Source organism: Epinephelus lanceolatus, chromosome 18, assembly GCF_041903045.1.
Source record: "Epinephelus lanceolatus isolate andai-2023 chromosome 18, ASM4190304v1, whole genome shotgun sequence".
NCBI lineage: Eukaryota > Metazoa > Chordata > Actinopteri > Perciformes > Serranidae > Epinephelus > Epinephelus lanceolatus.
In genome coordinates this window covers 28,114,599-28,132,390 of record NC_135751.1, presented here as the reverse complement: position 1 = coordinate 28,132,390, position 17,792 = coordinate 28,114,599, and the positions used below count along the sequence as shown (strand labels likewise).

The following is a 17,792-nucleotide window of genomic DNA, read 5'->3' as shown; positions in this document are numbered from 1 at the left end:
CGTCTCTCGCTGTCTGTTTCTCTCACCACGCCCCATTACACTGGAGGTGTGTCAGCGGCGGCTAGCGTTGTAAAGGCTATGATGAGAGCTCAGCTTTCTGCCGATGGTTGGCAGAAGCAGTGACACCAATGAATGCCTCATCAGTCTCTCTGCTCTGCCTGCGCTCAGCAGTGCGTACTCAGTTTGGACCTCTCACAAACTTGAGGGTGACAGCAAAGAACATACACACTCATTTTTCCCAGTATACCCACATACACACTTAGGGTTAAATTGATGATAGCCCACAGATCTGCTCGACACTGATTTGACTCTCTCACACACATCACAAAACAACACACACTTAATCCTATGTTGCTGTCAAGCACAGGACTCAGTGTGTTGTTTTTTAGGCGAAAAATACTGAAGATAACCGTACAAAGTCAGATCAGAAAGTTAGTTTTTTTCAAGCATGCTAGCAGTGCGGCTCTTAGGATGGTAATGTCGGTCTGTCCAATAGGGCTGGGCAATATGGAGAAAATCTTATCAAATGCTTTCACAAAATATTTACACAATGAGATTTTTGATAAATAATCATCAATTATGTGGATATAATGACTACATAGGTAAAGGCAAATAATAGAACAGCTAAAGCAGTCTGAAAAGGTCACAAAATTACATCACTTTACTGTAATGCAGCCTTTAAAACCAGGAAAAGACAACACTTAAAGTATTAAGATGTCCAAAATCGAACACTAGTCTTCTAGGCTTATATCACAATATCGATATAATATCTGTGTATTGCGCAGCCCCACTGTCCACCACTTTGGTCCAGACTGAAATATCTCAACAACTATTGGATTGATTCAAGATCCAGATTAACTTTATTGTCCTACAGAGTGGGAAATTTGTCTTGTGCCATACACCCATACTGCAGCCATAGAAATACAGCATACAACATAGTACTTAGACAAATCAACGTTATACCTAACGTAGCAATAAGAAACACAAAAAGATGAATAAATAAATATTACCATATGCTAAAAATACCTCCATAAAAAAATGTCATTAGAGTTTTCAACAGGCCCGAAAAAAATAAAAATATAACCCAAACCGAACCGACCTGTGTGAGTTCAAGCCCAAACCCGGCCCGTCTGAGATCATCCCTTAAAAAACTGATCCCAACCAAGCCCGGGACACACCAGCTGTGTGGAGGCACAAGCCACGAGCAGAAAATTGACCAGCTTGTTGGATCACAAGCCCAGCACAGAGCCTGGCTGCTCCCTCTCTGCAAGAATGAGAGGAAGCTGCTCGCTAAGTGCTCACTTTTTATTCATTCATTCATTCATCTTCTAACCGCTTCATCCTCTTGAGGGTTGCGGGGGGGCTGGAGCCTATCCCAGCTGACATCGGGTGAGAGGCAGGGTACACCCTGGACAGGTCGCCAGACTATCGCAGGGCTGACACATAGAGACAAACAACCATTCACACTCACATTCACACCTACGGACAATTTAGTTATCAATTAACCTAGTCCCCAATCTGCATGTCTTTGGACTGTGGGAGGAAGCCGGAGTGCCTGGAGAGAACCCACGCTGACACAGGGAGAACATGCAAACTCCACACAGAAGGGCTCCCACGCCCGGGATCGAACCGGCAACCCTCTTGCTGTGAGGCGAGAGTGCTAACCACCACACCACCGTGCCGCCCGCTCACTTTTTATTATTTTTTATTAATTTATTAAAAAGAAAAGATTGTTTTTTCCACAGCCTGATCCCTTCCTGCCAATCAGTGAACATTTTCACTTGTTAGCATTTGTTGTAAGCATTTACCTCAAAGCACTACTGTGCCTAAATGCAGCCTCACAGAGCATGGCTGTAGAGTCTTGGTTTTTACGGCACGGTCATACATGCACAGAGTAAACATAAACAGCTTTCCGTTTACTTCCTTTTAGTTTGTGCAAAGGGGCAAATAAAACATTCACTTCCGGTGGCAAAGCAATTTTGCTTTTTCACATCGTGTGGAGTTCAACTTTGGTGAACTTTGATTAACAAAGTTGCAGCCTCAACTGATAGCAATAAAGTAGCCAGTGTGTGGAGGAGACAGTGGTCATTGCTGTGTTTAACCAATAAAACGCTGTCTGGCCCGCCGTGCATGTGGAACATAAGAAAATGGAAAATGTACCAACAACATCACAGTTCACTGTATTTATCTGCAAGCTAACATTAGCTACCAAGCTAAAAGCTAAAAGTCACTCACCTTGCATTCACTCATGTGTGACCTTGCCCTTATTCTCTGTGGTCCAGCAGGGATCATAGACATTTAATTTAGGGGTGGCGACATGAACAAAGATCAAAATTATTTTCCAAGAGCCTCTATTCATCATCTCAATCAACAAGTGGAGTCCTATGCTCAGACTAGGCTGCTCTTTCCATTGGAACAGCATGACAGCTGCCATGGGAACATTAAATTCCCACTAATTTATCCACCAAAATCAGTTTCTGATTTAATCTGAGGCCACAGAGAGACCGTGCAGTCGCTGAATCATGCATTATCCACTGTATAACAGCTTCTTTCAAATCACCTCTCTCTCATAGTTTGTCTCTCTTTGCAAAGCTCAGCTGGAGAACGAAGGGTTAAAACATACACATGCGTCATATACATGGATGCATTTGACACTGTTTGTTTAGATCGATCCAAGGTTAGTGTGTAGCTGCTCCTACACACGCACAAAGCACATCAAAGACGTGCTGGTGGACTTCAGGTGGCTGGATTCTCCATGACTTTGATGAGACATACAGTACACTTAAACACACACACACGCACACACACAGACGAGTATCAAGATGTTCCCTGGGGAATAGTCCCATGAGAAATAAGCGTCTGCACTGTTCCTACAGCATGTATTAATTAGCCCGGTGTGCAGAGAGCACAGTGTATTGTCTTGTGTGGGATGGACTGTTAATGACGGGCTGTGAAACATGACACCTGTTGTTTGGCTGAATACAAAGATGCTTGTTCTTTCTTCATCAAACTACCTGTCTGCGTCCGCGGCTGACTGAGGATGTCTGTTTTATATATCTGTCGGTCTGTCATGAGTCCTGGGAAGGAAAGATAGATGTTTGATATGAAAGAGAGGAGGAGAGGAGCTGCTCACATTTTCCATCTGTTGATTCCACTCGTTCTTCGTGTTGTCTACCTTCCACTCTCTCTGTTTCCTCCTCTTCCCTGAAAGACTCATAAAGTCAGTCTCATTGCACTTATTTGCCTACAGCCCTGTTATATACATTTATGTCACCCTATTTTCCTTGCCCATAAAGCAAAAGCAAATGTTGAGAGTTTATTTCCCTTTGTTTCAGTACATCCCATCCTGTCATAAATGGTGAATTTTAAACAAATTCCCCCTCAGGACTCGGACACCTGAAACCCGCACTATAGCCGGGGCCCAGGAGAGCCATCAATAATTGATTGTGTACCAACACTAACTTGGTGTGGTGCGAGAGAAGCCAAGGTCTAGACAAAGCAGGCCTCCAAATGCAAACGGCATCGAGATAAGAGCGAGCAGTTACAGCCTATTGTGTTTTGCTAGGGAAATATTGTGACATAGATGGTCAGTCACATGCACACATATCCATTATTTATCTCTGCTGAGCTGTTTCCTGATTGTTGCAACCCATTTCAGAAAGTATTTAGGAGGAGTCTTCTTTTATTGTGGTAAATCAGCTGCATAAATAGCTGTCCGAAATGCTTTCCTGATCCACTGTTGCAAGAATTCAGAACTCATAACAAGAGTTTTAATAACATTGTGGTGCAGATGCTCTGAAAGTCACATTGAGCTGTGTGTAAGCAGTATGCTGTCCCACGGCTCCACCTATTGGACAAATGAAGTAACAGAGGCTCTCAGTGTCGTGTACAGTGTGTCAATGATGAAAAAAATAGTGATAGGAGGATTCATTCAGGTGCTGCATTTAACTCAGACAGTCCACTTAACTAAAGAGATTTGTGTTGGAAAAATCTGTTTTTAACCCCCAAGCAGAAATCCCAAATAACTGGGACCCTTGCTGGAGAGAACGTAGCTCAGTACTGGTCGACCATGCCCACATGTTTTGGTATTGTACATGTATTCAACTGTTTTGGGACACTAAACAAAGCAGGAGCAGAGCCAGACAATGCAAACATTTGGTTCTCAGCCCAAACCTAGGGGGCTCTGGAGACATGATCCCATTTACGGAAGCTATATGCACTATTATTCAAACCATCTGAGATAACAGAAGGTCTCAAAATCTGATAGTTGCCAAAGAAAAAAAGTGGTTTGTCAAACATATGGCCCATGGGCCAGAACCGGCCTGCCAAAGGGTCCAATCAGGCCCACCAGATGACTTTACTCATCAAATAGTGAAGGCTAAGGTCAGTTTTCAGGAACAAGTTAAACAGTGATTAGTTTTCTTAATGTAAAATGCTTGCTTAGAGGGCTTTCCTCCCTGACCAGAATACAGGTCTCCAAAAAACAATTTGGTCATATTTTAAAGATATTGAACATTGTGCAAAATATGAATAATTTAAATCAATCAGCAGCTTTGGTACAAAATAATCTGTATTAGACTTATGTCCTAAGACATTATTGGTGGAACACTGCTGCTGAGACTGACAACGTTCTTAATTTGGAAATGGCTTGTAAGGCAGAGGAAGACTCAGACCATTTCCCTCAGTGTAAACAAAGCTTTTACTTACTTTTATTTCACAGATAAGAAACAATAAATTATGAAGACAATAAAGCCTCCACAAAAATAGCATTTTAAGTCTTGTGTGTGATTTATCCTGGCTTCATATGAGCAGAGGAAATCTGTGCTTGTCGCTAGGCTCATGTATACAATGTAAAATGTCATAGGCTTGTGCTAATAACGTTAGCATGTTGTATTTGTTTGGAAAACATGTTTAGTATAAGACAGTTGTTTTGTCAGTGAACCTTGTGAGTTGTTATGGAGCCAAATTATGTGCCGTTACCTTTGTTAAATGTTGCTGTTGTTACTACACAGGAGTCGAAATGTATGCACATGCAATGACTGTAAATGGTCGACTGACTGAATGTGGAAAAACTGAATGTGGAGACTTATTGTAGAAATTGCATTTATTCTTCTGAAGACATCACAGGCTGTTTGTCACCTATTTTTAAAATGGATGAGCCATTTTCAAATGCAGGAGGGAAATTTGGAGGGGTTTGCTATTTTTAGGATATTATGTAGTGATTATCTTTGTTCTGATCATCTGTATCTAATTGTTCTCCAACTGTCGTCATCTCTCTGAAACCACAACACAAAAAATGTTGAGGATGACTAATTTCCACTCCCGCCACTTTAAAGAGGCTAAATTTGTCTGTTGTTACTATTTTTTAAGTTACGTAACACAGGTAGGAATTTGGTGTAAACAGCATTTCTAATCTTGAGAGCTATTTTTGTTACTGTGCTGGAGTAGAGTTCACAGACTGAATCAAATCTGCTACATTTAAATCCATCCCATAATAATCTAAGCTGATGCAAATCAACAACAATGCAAGTCTTCAGTACTCTGAATTACATATAAGGCCAACAGAAGACCATTTACTTGGTTATATTAAATCTCTTTTGGAAATAGCATAAACATCAATAAACAACATGGACACATATTATTATGCCAATGACACAAAGTAGATGGTATTTTAAAAAACTTTGAAGATTGGGGCTTTAGAGAAAACATTTGGGACTGGAGCGCCACAAGCCATCCGTCTGCTCTCCCTCGAAAAAGCAGCTGTTAATTCTAGCCACACACCTACCAACATACACATGACTATGAAAGTTGTATATCCTAACAGAGACAGAAATTCCTATTTGACAGGACACTATGATTATGAGATAAAATTACCTGAACATGCAGGTTTTCAGTAAAGTGATCACTTCTTAAGTCTGTTTGAGCAAGTCTAGCTTTCAGTCTCTTGTTAGCCGTGTTTACCAAGATCTGTGGACGTCCACTATGGCTGCCAGAAGGCATGTGAAATCACCTAGAAGCTCTCACAGTCAGTGGTGATGGACCACCAAGAGCTATAACAGCCAACGCACAAACCACATCTCCTTCCTTCCTGCCAAAAACCTCTTTCCTTTTGTCTCTGTGTTTCCAGGTAAATGGTGTGAACATCGAGGGCATGCGGCATGCAGAGGTGGTGGCCTTCATAAAGAAAGGTGGAGATGAGACCTGGCTGTTGGTAGTCGATCCAGAGACAGACGAACACTTTAAGAGGAGGGGGATCGTCCCCACAGTCAGCCATATCAGAGGTAGGGCTGCGTGATTAAATGTTACTGCAAGTGTGACATATAACTCTGAACTTCCAGGATGCAACAGCATCACATGTGTTGTCGTCATGTGTTGGCCTATTAGAAAGTGATAGCAGATATTTTACTGCAGAGTATCAGGCTGTCAACTAGAGCTGCACCGATAAGTCAATTAAAGGTTTAGTCAATTGACAGAAAATTATTGGCAACTATTTGATAACTCAACAATTGTTTTAGTAATTTTCTAAGCAAAAAGACCAAATATTTGTTGGTTTCAAGCGTCTTAAATGTGAGAATGTTATGCTTTATCTTTAATACAATTTGAAGACTTCACCTTGGGCTCTGGGAAATTACACAGAACATTTTACTATTTTCTGACATTTTGACAAAACAATTTATGGAGAAAATAATGGGCAGATTAAATGACGATGAAAATATTGTCAACAACTCTAGGTAACACTTTATTGTAAAGGTCGATCATTTCTTTGAGAACATTTTCTGGAAAGAACAACTTAATTTGGTACTAAAAGAGAGGAAGTTCTGCTGTTTCGCTGATTTTACAGTGTAGTTAATTGTGCTGCATTTATAAGCAGTTGTTGATTTACAAATAAATTTCTTTGAAAGAAAGGGTACATTAAAACCCAATTATTCATCATTCAGTTATTTCTGAAAATGTTTTCATCTTATTAACTTACTTCTTATTCCCCACAAATTTCACTTTGTTACATACTCAGCTGACCTGCTGTGCATTGAGTAAAATATTAAAGGTTACAATTAATTGAAATTAAACCACTTGAACACTGTCTCAATTTTCCTATATTTGTTTATCAAATTACATCATCCTTTGTAGTAAACTTCCAAGGAAATGGTTAGGAAATTACATAGCTGTGAAATATAGTACTGCAGGGATGACATTTGTTTGTTGGCCGACCCAGAAGTTAGCATTGCCCGTGGTTCCCTTGTCAAAAAGTCACTGGGATTTTTCCATTGGATTTTGGATATTTGCAAAGAATAAAATCTTTGGCAAACAAAAGTTTATGATGCTTACAAGTTTTGTTCAGCAAGATAATCTTCACAAATGAACATCACTTCTATGATTTCTGAAGCCTGAATGCAATGGCCAGAAGTAAAGAGCTAACATTAGGCTGAAACAAACTACACCACTGCATCGTTGCCACCACTGTAAAGCCATGTTAGGCATCATGACGCTCTATATTCCCATTTAACCATTTGTTACAACAACTTGCTTAAGACACGTTAAAGCTTCTTGAGTGGGGTATTTACTGACATATTTTGTCGCAGAACAAAACATAACAGTCTCTTAGGCTTGTGCTAACCACAGACCTTATCTCAGGCATCTAACCCATTGACTATGAGATGAGGGAACCGCGTGCTAAAATGCTAACTCATATCCGCGTTTTAGGACTCACTCCTGCAGCGCTCTTTTAATCGTTACCAAAATGTGTTTATGCTCACTGCGCAAAGTCAGAGAAAAGTGTCGTTCTCGACTCATGAAACATTGTCAAATGTTAAAATATAACACGACAAAACTCTTAAGACTACGACTTGTTGACTGAGATCCTGTCCCTTTAAATATGAACTATGTATAAAGATAGCTCAATATTGATATTGCAATGATATTGTTGGGTATCGTCATCATCAAATAATTGAACAGTCTGGTAGGCTTGATATTACGCTATCCAAAATTGAAGGCGATATCCATACTCATAGGACGATAACGATACATTGCCCAGGCCTAAAGATTATCAAGTCTGTACTGGAGTGTAAAACAACAATCTCTGTGCTTTTCTGTTCTTCACCCGATGCCCTCTGTGCGCATTGTTTGTTTCCACAGACTACGATGGTCCGTCCATATCCAACGGCTCCCCCAACCCTCAGATCAACGGCAGCTCCACCACACAGTCCATCAGGTCCACACACTCTGACCTCAGCAGCCAGGGCAACAGCACACAGGTGGGTGTAAGTTCAGGTATGGTGCTGTGTTCGGTCATTTGTCCCTCACATGAAACTCACTGTCTGTCTCTCCACCTTCAATAATACCCCCCGTCTAGCTGGCGGATGATGACGGTGGCCGGATGGACCCTTTTGCCGAGATGGGCCTGAGTCTGAGTGCTACGGCAGCAGAAGAGAAGATGAAGGTCCACGCCAAAGAAAAGAAGAAGGCGCCGCAGATGGACTGGATGAAGAAATACGAGCTGTTCAGCAACTTCTGAGACTTTCCCCTCCGCGGACTCTGTAAACACCACAGATCTGAGCTCTCTGCAGCTCGCTCCCTCATACAACCGAAGATATTTTGTTCCTGGAATTCAGTGTGACGAAAGGAAAAGGTTGTATGACGGATTCTCTTTTAAGCCACTATGGAGACTCTTTACCAGCTATGTTACCCTCTTCAAAACAAAGTGCTGACTGCAAAAACTGTGTATACTTTGTTACAATCACACTGTTCAGAAGGAAGAGCATTTTGAAAAGCTCCAGATACGTGTACTTCTATTAGATGGGAGTCTTGCAATCAAGTTTTCACAAATTTGCCTAAATCCTCATCACCTTTTCTCCACTTCGATCACCCCATTATCCCCGCTCATAGAGACTCAAATAAGGGAGACAGTTATTTTTATATTTAAAAAGTATAAACACCTATTAAAAAAACAGTATCCCATCATCACGGACTGCATTTTAAAGAGTTTTATGGACACTGTGACATTAATGATTGTGGACATTGTGGGAGTTTTGGCCCATCAGTCAGAGGAAGCCCAAAGTTGGCAGAAGATCACTGTGAAAGAGTTGAGACCCTCCACCTCGAGCCCACGCAGATGTTCGATCACAATCACTGACAAAGAAAAGGATGGCTGTGTGTAATGTCTCCTACATGTATTTGTATTTTTACATAGAGTTAATTAACTGGTCGTCAGATCAGCTCGGCTTTACTTGTTATTTTAGCACTCAGTCTTACTAATGTATCACCACTAACCTCTTTTCCCAAAGTGCTCCAGTGGACGTGCATAACCAAGGGAAGCACCACTAACATTAAATTTATTGATAAAGTAAACAATGGAAACTGGAACGTCTTAGAAAGGAAGGTTTTCTCAGGGCATGATGAATGAGTGAATCATTAGAGGGGGCTTGATGTGTGCAGCAGAGGGCAACCTGACACCACAAATACAGGCTCCTCTTGACACTTAAACTAAACAGACAAAATGTTTATCCTGGCTGTTTTATCAGGGTTGTGCCGGACTGTTTCTCAGGCCTTGTTTACACATATACAGATATTTTTGAAAGCTTATATTTTCCCCTCTGTGTTATAAGATAATTCTGATACGAGTGATGCTCTGGACATGCTGAAATCCCACTCCAGAAAGTGTCCCACTATCTGCTTGTTCAACCAAGTCTGATCCAAAACCGTTGTTTCTGGAGGACTCTAAACTGCAGGTGCTGAGCTGGAGCAAAACCATTGGATGCAGCCATAGATTTAAAGATAACAGAATACAGGACCCCAAGATGGCGCCTATTTGTTCTAATGGAAATACGCCAAGAAGTGTTAAAGCTTCCAGGTTTACTTCAGCATGTAGTGTTTCTCCAGTTGCTCTGCCCACAAGGTCCTGCTCAACTTAGAGACTTTACATTGTGATGATGTCATGGATTTTAAATCACATTTACTAGCTTGAGTTTCCATATATAAAATCTCCATGGCTCAAAAACGCATCATAGAAAGTCATAATTGACCTTGTGTGCAGTTTGAGGTGTCTCGTCAATAGTTTGACAGATGTTGCAGGGTATTTTTTCGCTGCAATACTGCGAGGGGCCACTTGAAAAAATTCCCGAGGGTTCCTGGGGTCCTGGGTGCAGCTGACAACTCTGTTGGTCTGCAAAGTGGCACAACAATACTAAGTTTAAGTTTGAAGTAGTCATAATAATAATAGGCATGCCAATACAGTCTCACTCTGACCTCTTTACATATTGACGTTTGGTCATGGACTTTCCACGTCCACATACAACATGCAAGGTACCTTGGGTGCAATGGTTGTTGACATTCTGGGACACTGTCAAGTTCTGCTAGTTACATGCATTGTCTTCTTTCAAAATACACTTCCATTTTCCCAGAAAATTTAACATTTACATACAGTCTCTTTCAAAATAAACACACTATGTCAGTGCAACAATGCAAATTGACGCTTTTTTCCTTTAGGAAAAAATAATGGGTTGGGCTTTATAATCTCAGGGGACGCAAACACCACTCTCCCAGGTGAACGTCAGTGTTTGTTGGACCCATCCACCATCCCACCTGCCTGCCCTACTCGCACTTTCGCCGTCTTATTTCCATTCTCGTCTTGCTCATTTCCCCCTGAGCACTGTTAAACCAAAATGACGACTGGCCATTTATCATGCCGACATTAAAGGACGGCTTTTTTTTTGTCAGTGTCTGACGCTGCAAGTCACTGCCCAAGCACTGGATTTCGACGACTTCAAGTGAGACTGGGTTGGGCATGCACAAATTAAGGAGATCATTTCCCACACGTTCCGTTTTACACGTCCACACAGATAAACAGTAACTGAACTTTTAGAAAACCTTTCAGAGACCTACAACTCTGATTGTGTGGAGACGAGGCAAAAAAAAAAGTAGACGCAAATATTTGCATACATGTACACAAGGCCTTAGTTAGGAGCCGTAACTTCCTGGAGTATTCACTGGTTGCCTGGCAACAGCTCAAGGCCAAGAAACAGTCTGGTACAAAACTGCATATTGTAGTTTTTAGACTTGTAGACAAACAAGACATAACAGGCTAATAAGTGAACTTACGGGGTGCCAGGCTAGCTGTTTCCCCTGTTTCTACTCTTTGTGCTAAGCTAAGCTAACTGGCTGCTTGCGTTAGCTTCATATTGAACATGCAGACATGAGAGCGTTACAGATCTTCTTGCCTAACTTTCCAACAGAAAGCAAGAGTATTTCCCAGGAAGGTCATATTATTCCTTGAATAAGAATAGGGTGAGGAAAGAGGCTCAGAAGTGCAACATGAGTGTGAGCAGGTCGTGGGGCGGAGAGAGAGCAGGAGAAGCTACACAGTGAGGTCAGAGATGCTCTGAAGGATCTAGTGAAAGAGACTGGGAGCCATGGAGCTTACAGAGGATTACTACACACACAGGGACAGCTGTCATACACACATTTGGAGCACGATCTGTGTGTGTGGACTGGAGAAGGTATACATGCTGCAATCCACGCAGTGTTGACACAGTGCATTACAACAAGTGGAGAGTCATCTATGTGGACATCTTGTCTTTGTTTTGTATCCATTCACACCCTTTACAGAGCTCACACACTACTCTAACGGTAGTGTCTAGATTCATACTCGTACATCCGTCTGTGTGTGGAGTAGGGCTCACTGTTTGTTCTAACAGTCACAGCAAAAACTCTATGTTACCATGGCTGATGTATATACAGTAAAGCATACAGTATATATGGCAGGTTGCATTTTTTTCAATAAAGTGTGACAATGGCGTTTTGGAATATTTTAAATCGTCTCTGTCATCTCTTGAATGCTTAACATTTTGTTTTCCACAACTTTGTTTTGAACCTCTCTGTGCAAACCGAAACTATTTCACCCTCTCATATTACTCCTTTTTTATTGGTCTCTCTGTTATTACAATGTTTCTCATTCGCTGCTGTTTCCACTCTTTCTTTCCCTCTCAGCCCCCGCGCTCTCTCCATCTCGTTCTCTTGCTGAGGATTATGCCGGCGTACAGTTTCAGTTTCAGCCTGTTCTCACAATTCACCACCAGCCAGCTGCTGTGAGCTTTCAGGCCACGCAAAGGTTAAACAGAGGTCAAAAGTGTATTCGTGTGAACATGTCTGTCTGTGTGGTGGGGGTGACGGAGGTTTTCATGTGCGTCAGGGTTGAGGTGTTCAGCGCTTGGGTGTGGGTGTTTTTTGTCTGCATCTTTATCCGGTCTGTGTGTATTTGGTCTTCGATAAACAGTTGTGAAAGAAGTGTCTGTTTACCAAAGTACAGGTAGAACAATGTTAAAATACTCCATTAGAAGTAAAAGTCCTTAATTTAAAACTTTGAATCCTGTCTGAGTTAAAGTCCAGGAATTTTATCAGCTAAATATACATAAATTACTAAAATTAAAATAAGTGGTCAGGCAGGAAAATTGTCCCTTTACTAATGTATAATAGAGTTAATGATGCATTAATGTGTAAGCAGTATTTTACTGGTGTAGCTGATTGAGGTGAAGCTAGTTTTAACCATTACAGTGTAGAAAGAGTATTATATGTGTGCTATTTATTTGGGCTGAACCTGACCCGGCCCCATGGCGCAAGGCCTGGCCACCAGATAATAGCTGGCGAGCTCCCCCTCAGGTCTGGCTCGACAAGGAGGCCCCAGCGTCCCTTATTGGGCAAAGTGCTCAAAGTCCGAGTGGTCCGTTTCATCAAGGTCTTCTTGAATCGCTCTTACTCTGACCCCTGGAACCACTTTGCCTCGGGAGACCCTACCAGGGGCTATAAGCCCAGGACAACACAGCTCCCACGTTAAAAGGGACACGCAAAGCTGGAAAGCAATGCTGGGGAGAGGGACGTCTGGGGTGCTTTGCTTGGCCTGCTGCCCCCACGATCCAGCTCTGGAAGAGCAGATGAAAATTGATGGATGGATTCTACCTCTATAGACGACAGCCTGTGCACTTAACGGATTATGGATTTAAGAGACAAAACTCAGAGAATGACACAAAAAGGGACGACAGGAAAAAACACACGTATGTACACCAGGGTGACTGGCTGCAATGAGCACTATTGGACTAACGTTAAATAACCTGCCACTTCTTATAGAATCAATAGCAGAATAAATCATCACCAAGGCAGCCAACACAGAGAGTTAACAGTTTAAACTGCACAGCAACTGAAGCCACAAACACACATTTTACGTCAAAAGAGAAACTGCACAGTTTTTACACACCACATAGTGCACACACAAAACTACATTGCTAGGCAACGCAGTGGTTGTTGACATCCTCATTTGTACAGTGAGTTCACTGTGTGTGTCATATTATGCATGCTCCGGGTTCAACTTCTCCGCTCATTCATTCTCAGAGTATGATATAACCAGTCCGTCTAGTCTCTCAGTCCCAGTGTAACCAGTCCATTCAGACTCTGCGCTCCTCAAAGTTTTCACAAACAGCAGAAAGGCCTCACACACCTCACTGAAGGTAAAAGTGAACCTAGAAATCACAGCTGGTGGATCCATCGTGAGCTTTTTAGTATTTAGCATGTTAGCTTGACCCAGCATGCACCTGTTGGTGACATGTTATGTGGATGTAATTTGGGTCACTAAGCGTGCTCGCTGAGTGGAGCATTAAATCAGTGGAATAAAGACAGATTTAATGACCTTTTTTTTTTTTTTACAGAAAAAAATATGCCAGGTACAATAATGATAATCACAACACATGATAGCGTGATCCTTAACCCATTTAATCCCATGACCATGAAAAAAGTTTTCAGATATAAGGCTCTAAAAATATTACCTGATGATTTATCAACATATTTCCAGCAAATATATGAATGAACTATGTGCAGTGTCACATGTTTAGTGTAAATTGTCACATGACCAGAGCTATTTACTTCCTGGTTGCACCATGAGACGAGGATGGCTGCATCAAAGCTCCAAAACAAAAGGTTGGTAAAGTCTGTTAACATAAGGATATGGCAGAAATGTTTGTACACATTATCTTTAAAGTGTCAAGTATTGACATGTGCATTTGTTACTCAACTCTGTTCAGTGGGGTCAAAGAATTATTGAACATGTTGATGGCAACAATAGTGACCAGTGGGATAAAACTGTGCATCTAAATGTACACGTACTTACACACATATATAGTTCTTGTTCTACCTAACCTTTAACTGTTCTTTCTTTAGGTTCACTTTGAGTAAAGTTTTGGATATGTGGGTTCTAGGTGACGGCCCAGACAAGGCATACGACCTTACAGTTGTATAAAAATACAAAGATGCTGTCTTCAGTGATTGTGACAGAAATGGGTCAGATATAGGCTATGAGGGGAGACAGGCTATTTGCCAGCCAGGCTGTTGAATTCTAATGCTGAACTTATGTAAACAGATCATGACAGGAACAACTTTATCAATGATTATGACCTCCCCCTCCAGCCCATTCTCATTCCAAAGTCGTCGAATACCACCGCTTTGTCAATGATTTTGGCGTCAGACACCTGATGCCAAAAGCCACCTTTCGCAGCAGTATGTAACGCAGCTGGACGTAACCTTTAGCGTTACTATGATATGCCACTGGTTGGCCGGACAGTACCTATCAGGGTGGTATGATACACTGCAGGACGTGGTCAGGTTGAAATGCTGCTGATAATGACATAATATCAAAAGCAGTAAAGCCCATATGGGGTGCGAAAGGGGGGGAGCTGGATGGGTCCAACAAACCCTGGACTTTCACCAAGGAGCCGAGTGTTCCCTTCCCAAATGCCAAACCAAGATGTGTTTTTTTTAAACCTATCTACATGCTTTTGTTAATGTCACGGTATTGGTTGCGTGTCCTGGAACATCAACAGCAGATGGAGATGGGTACTTAGCACATCATATGTGAATGTAAAAGGCCACTGACAAAGCGGTGATGTATGTATGTATGTATGTACAAGGGTTTTTGATATGTAAAGTAGTAACCCTGGGATATGATGATGATTCTAGTGGCAATGCTCAGGACTGCCTGTGACAGAGTTTTAGATGTTTTAATAACTGAGCTGGGATATGTAAGTGTTTTGATGGCTGCATAGGAGATTAAATGTTAATTTGGTCAATAAATGGTAGATACAACACATTAAGCCATTGGTCACACTTATGACGACCATCAAACACAGTTCTTCATCTACTTTTCCATGAAAATATATATTTAAAAAAATTATTGAAAGATTGAAAACTGAGAGGTTCTGCAACACAGTTCTACTTTTGTGTTTTGTACTTCTCTCTAATCTTAGCTATATTTAAAAAGAAATGTTAGGTAGTTTTGCCTCTTTGGGCCTTAAACAGTTATTAAAATGAAATTAATATGAGAAGTGTAGAAAGTTTAGAGATATCTTTTGGATGGAACCGTTAACAACTAGACATCTGAGACATGTCAATGATCCGTTGGTAAGTCAGAACCATTATTGTCATTATGACACTATAATCCAAAAATGGACAAGTGTAACATTATCTGTCAGTTATGAAGAAACAAAAACCTACTGTATGCCCACTAGGTGGTGCACAGCCAGCATTTAACATCCAGGAAGTAGGCTAAGCCAAACCCCGGCAGCTCGAGGCTGTGGGTACATCCAGTGCCCTACCTGATCTTTGTCGAAATGTAATGCCACACGTGGGCACATTATCAAGCTCCCTGGAGGTTATGGCAAGGCTGAGTGGTGACGCCAGCACATCAAAGGACAGGCCCAGTTCAAAGCAGTCTGCGATTTCAGAGCAGTAAAAAGCAGAACAGAAGCAGAGAATAGAGCCACAGGTGGGCACTTTCTGTTTAGCCTGTCGCAGCCAATGCAGGCATTTCTACTTACTACTGATGATAGATGATTGCTTGTCTCGCACCCTGGGTTTGTGTCCCCCTGCAGGTTTCTGGACTTTAATTTAAGTTTTCAGTATCAACAATTTTTTTTTAGTTTTCACCTTTCCATTTATTCTGTGGTTTTTTTTCTGTGTTTTTCCACCTTGCCACCACCATCCCACCCAAGTTAGAGTGCCACCCTTGTAACAGTGCCAGGGCTGCCTGGGATGCAGCGGTGCCCACAAGAAGAGAGAAACTAGAGATTGACAGGGAGGGGGAGACAGAGAGAGATGGGAGAGGAAGGAGGAGGGGGGGGGGGGGCTGAGTGTGTCCCCATGGCAACTGTGTGTTTTTGTTAGCGCTCGTGAGTCAGACAAGCAGTGACTCACAGTCAGGAGGAAACACACACACACAGTCACATTCATACTCACACTCCCACTCACTCAAAGGGAAGCCAAATAAGGACAGCTACACCAACATGCACGGAGAGGGAGAGCGCGAGGGCAGAAAAAAGAAAAGAGAGGGGGAACGAGTTGGGCGTTTGGTGCTCACCCCGACAAAATCAAGGAACAAAAAGTAAAGTTGCAAGTAAGAAAGATGAAAGGAGCAAAGACAAAGAGCTGGGACAGGGGCGTGCACGCACCAAAATGGAGGGAAGCCGAAGCACCAGAGGGGCACGAGTGCGGGCACATACCCTCTCCCAAGAGCACCCTTCACATGGGTGGGGGGAGCGGAAACACACACACAGACACACCCAGTTTGTGCACACCTTGGCTTAACTTGCTAAACCACCCATTTATTGTCTGACGCCTACACATTTAGGAAGGCCACCTGGTTGAGCACAACATTGTTGAGTTTGCGAGTCTTTTTTGGTGACAAACAGAAGAAAGTGGAAATTTTTTTTTTGACGACAGAGCTGGTCACATAATGTTTTGAGAAAATAAATAATCTGATTGTTCTTATGTTCGTCATTTCTGTCCCTTATGACTGACGGGTTTATTTTCCCATGACCTGTAGTTTCAGTGGAGAAGTCCTTTAGGTGGTGGGGATGACTAACTTTATTTACACTGAGGAGTCTGCAGATTTATGTGTGGGTAGGCCATGATTTACTCACAGTTACAGACCATGGCTCATCCCACGTTGACTATGTGTCTTGGCTTCTGTTGACCCTGACAGAGTGGCAGAAAATAGACCACCGTGCGGACCCCTTAATCTCCCTGCTGAGATGGATCTGGGGTGTTTTTTTTTTTTTACAGAATCATAAAAGTTGATATACTGCACGTTCTCATTGCTCCACTTCACAGAGCTGACTACTAACTTCCACTCAGCGGCTTTATGACTCTTTCTCTTTCCAACTTTTTTTTCTTGTCTTCTGCATTCAGTTCCATTTCGTGAGCTTTAAAGCTCCAGTGTGTAGGGTTTAGGGATATACTGGCAGAAATGGATTCTAATATAATAAGTATGTTTTCTTTGGCGTATAATCACCTGAAATTACGAACTGTTGTGTCTCCTTACCTTAGAATGAGCAGTTTACATCTGTATAGGTGTAACCATTCTAGTATTGTCTGCGTTGTGTTGATATGAAGAGGCCCAGACCGTGGATATCTTTGGAGGCGATCTCAGTTTATTCCTGACAACTCACAGCAAGAGGCAAAATCCATCAATTACGACCATATAACTCGAGCCCCTCTCCCATGGAGTACAACAGCAAAAGGGCGGCCATGTTACATATTACACAATACGTTTAGGCTGAAAAATGAACTTGTAAACATAGCTTAACAGCGCTAAAACACGGACATTACTACGAGAGCAATGTCGTTCACCTCTCCCATGGAGTAAAAAAAGGGGAGAGGTAAGGCGGGAGACACGCCTTCATAGGTGAGGTACCCCCAAAGTAGCAAATGTTCCACATATTGACTATGGAGGCCTAAGCATGTCAGGTAATAGCAACTGA

The 17,792-nt window shown here is 42.0% G+C and overlaps 1 protein-coding gene across 1 annotated transcript in view; it reads left to right on the top strand.

The window, feature by feature from the left end:
- LOC117268962 (Na(+)/H(+) exchange regulatory cofactor NHE-RF2) overlaps positions 1-10,575 on the top strand; it is a 56,889-nt gene extending 46,314 nt beyond the window's left edge. Inside the window, exons 4-6 of the mRNA XM_033645756.2 lie at positions 6,128-6,281; positions 8,134-8,252; positions 8,351-10,575. Of these exons, the coding sequence (XP_033501647.2) occupies positions 6,128-6,281; positions 8,134-8,252; positions 8,351-8,512 (435 nt within the window). The 3' untranslated portion in view covers positions 8,513-10,575. The remainder of the gene's footprint in view (positions 1-6,127; positions 6,282-8,133; positions 8,253-8,350) is intronic.
- The last annotated feature ends 7,217 nt before the right edge of the window (positions 10,576-17,792 follow it).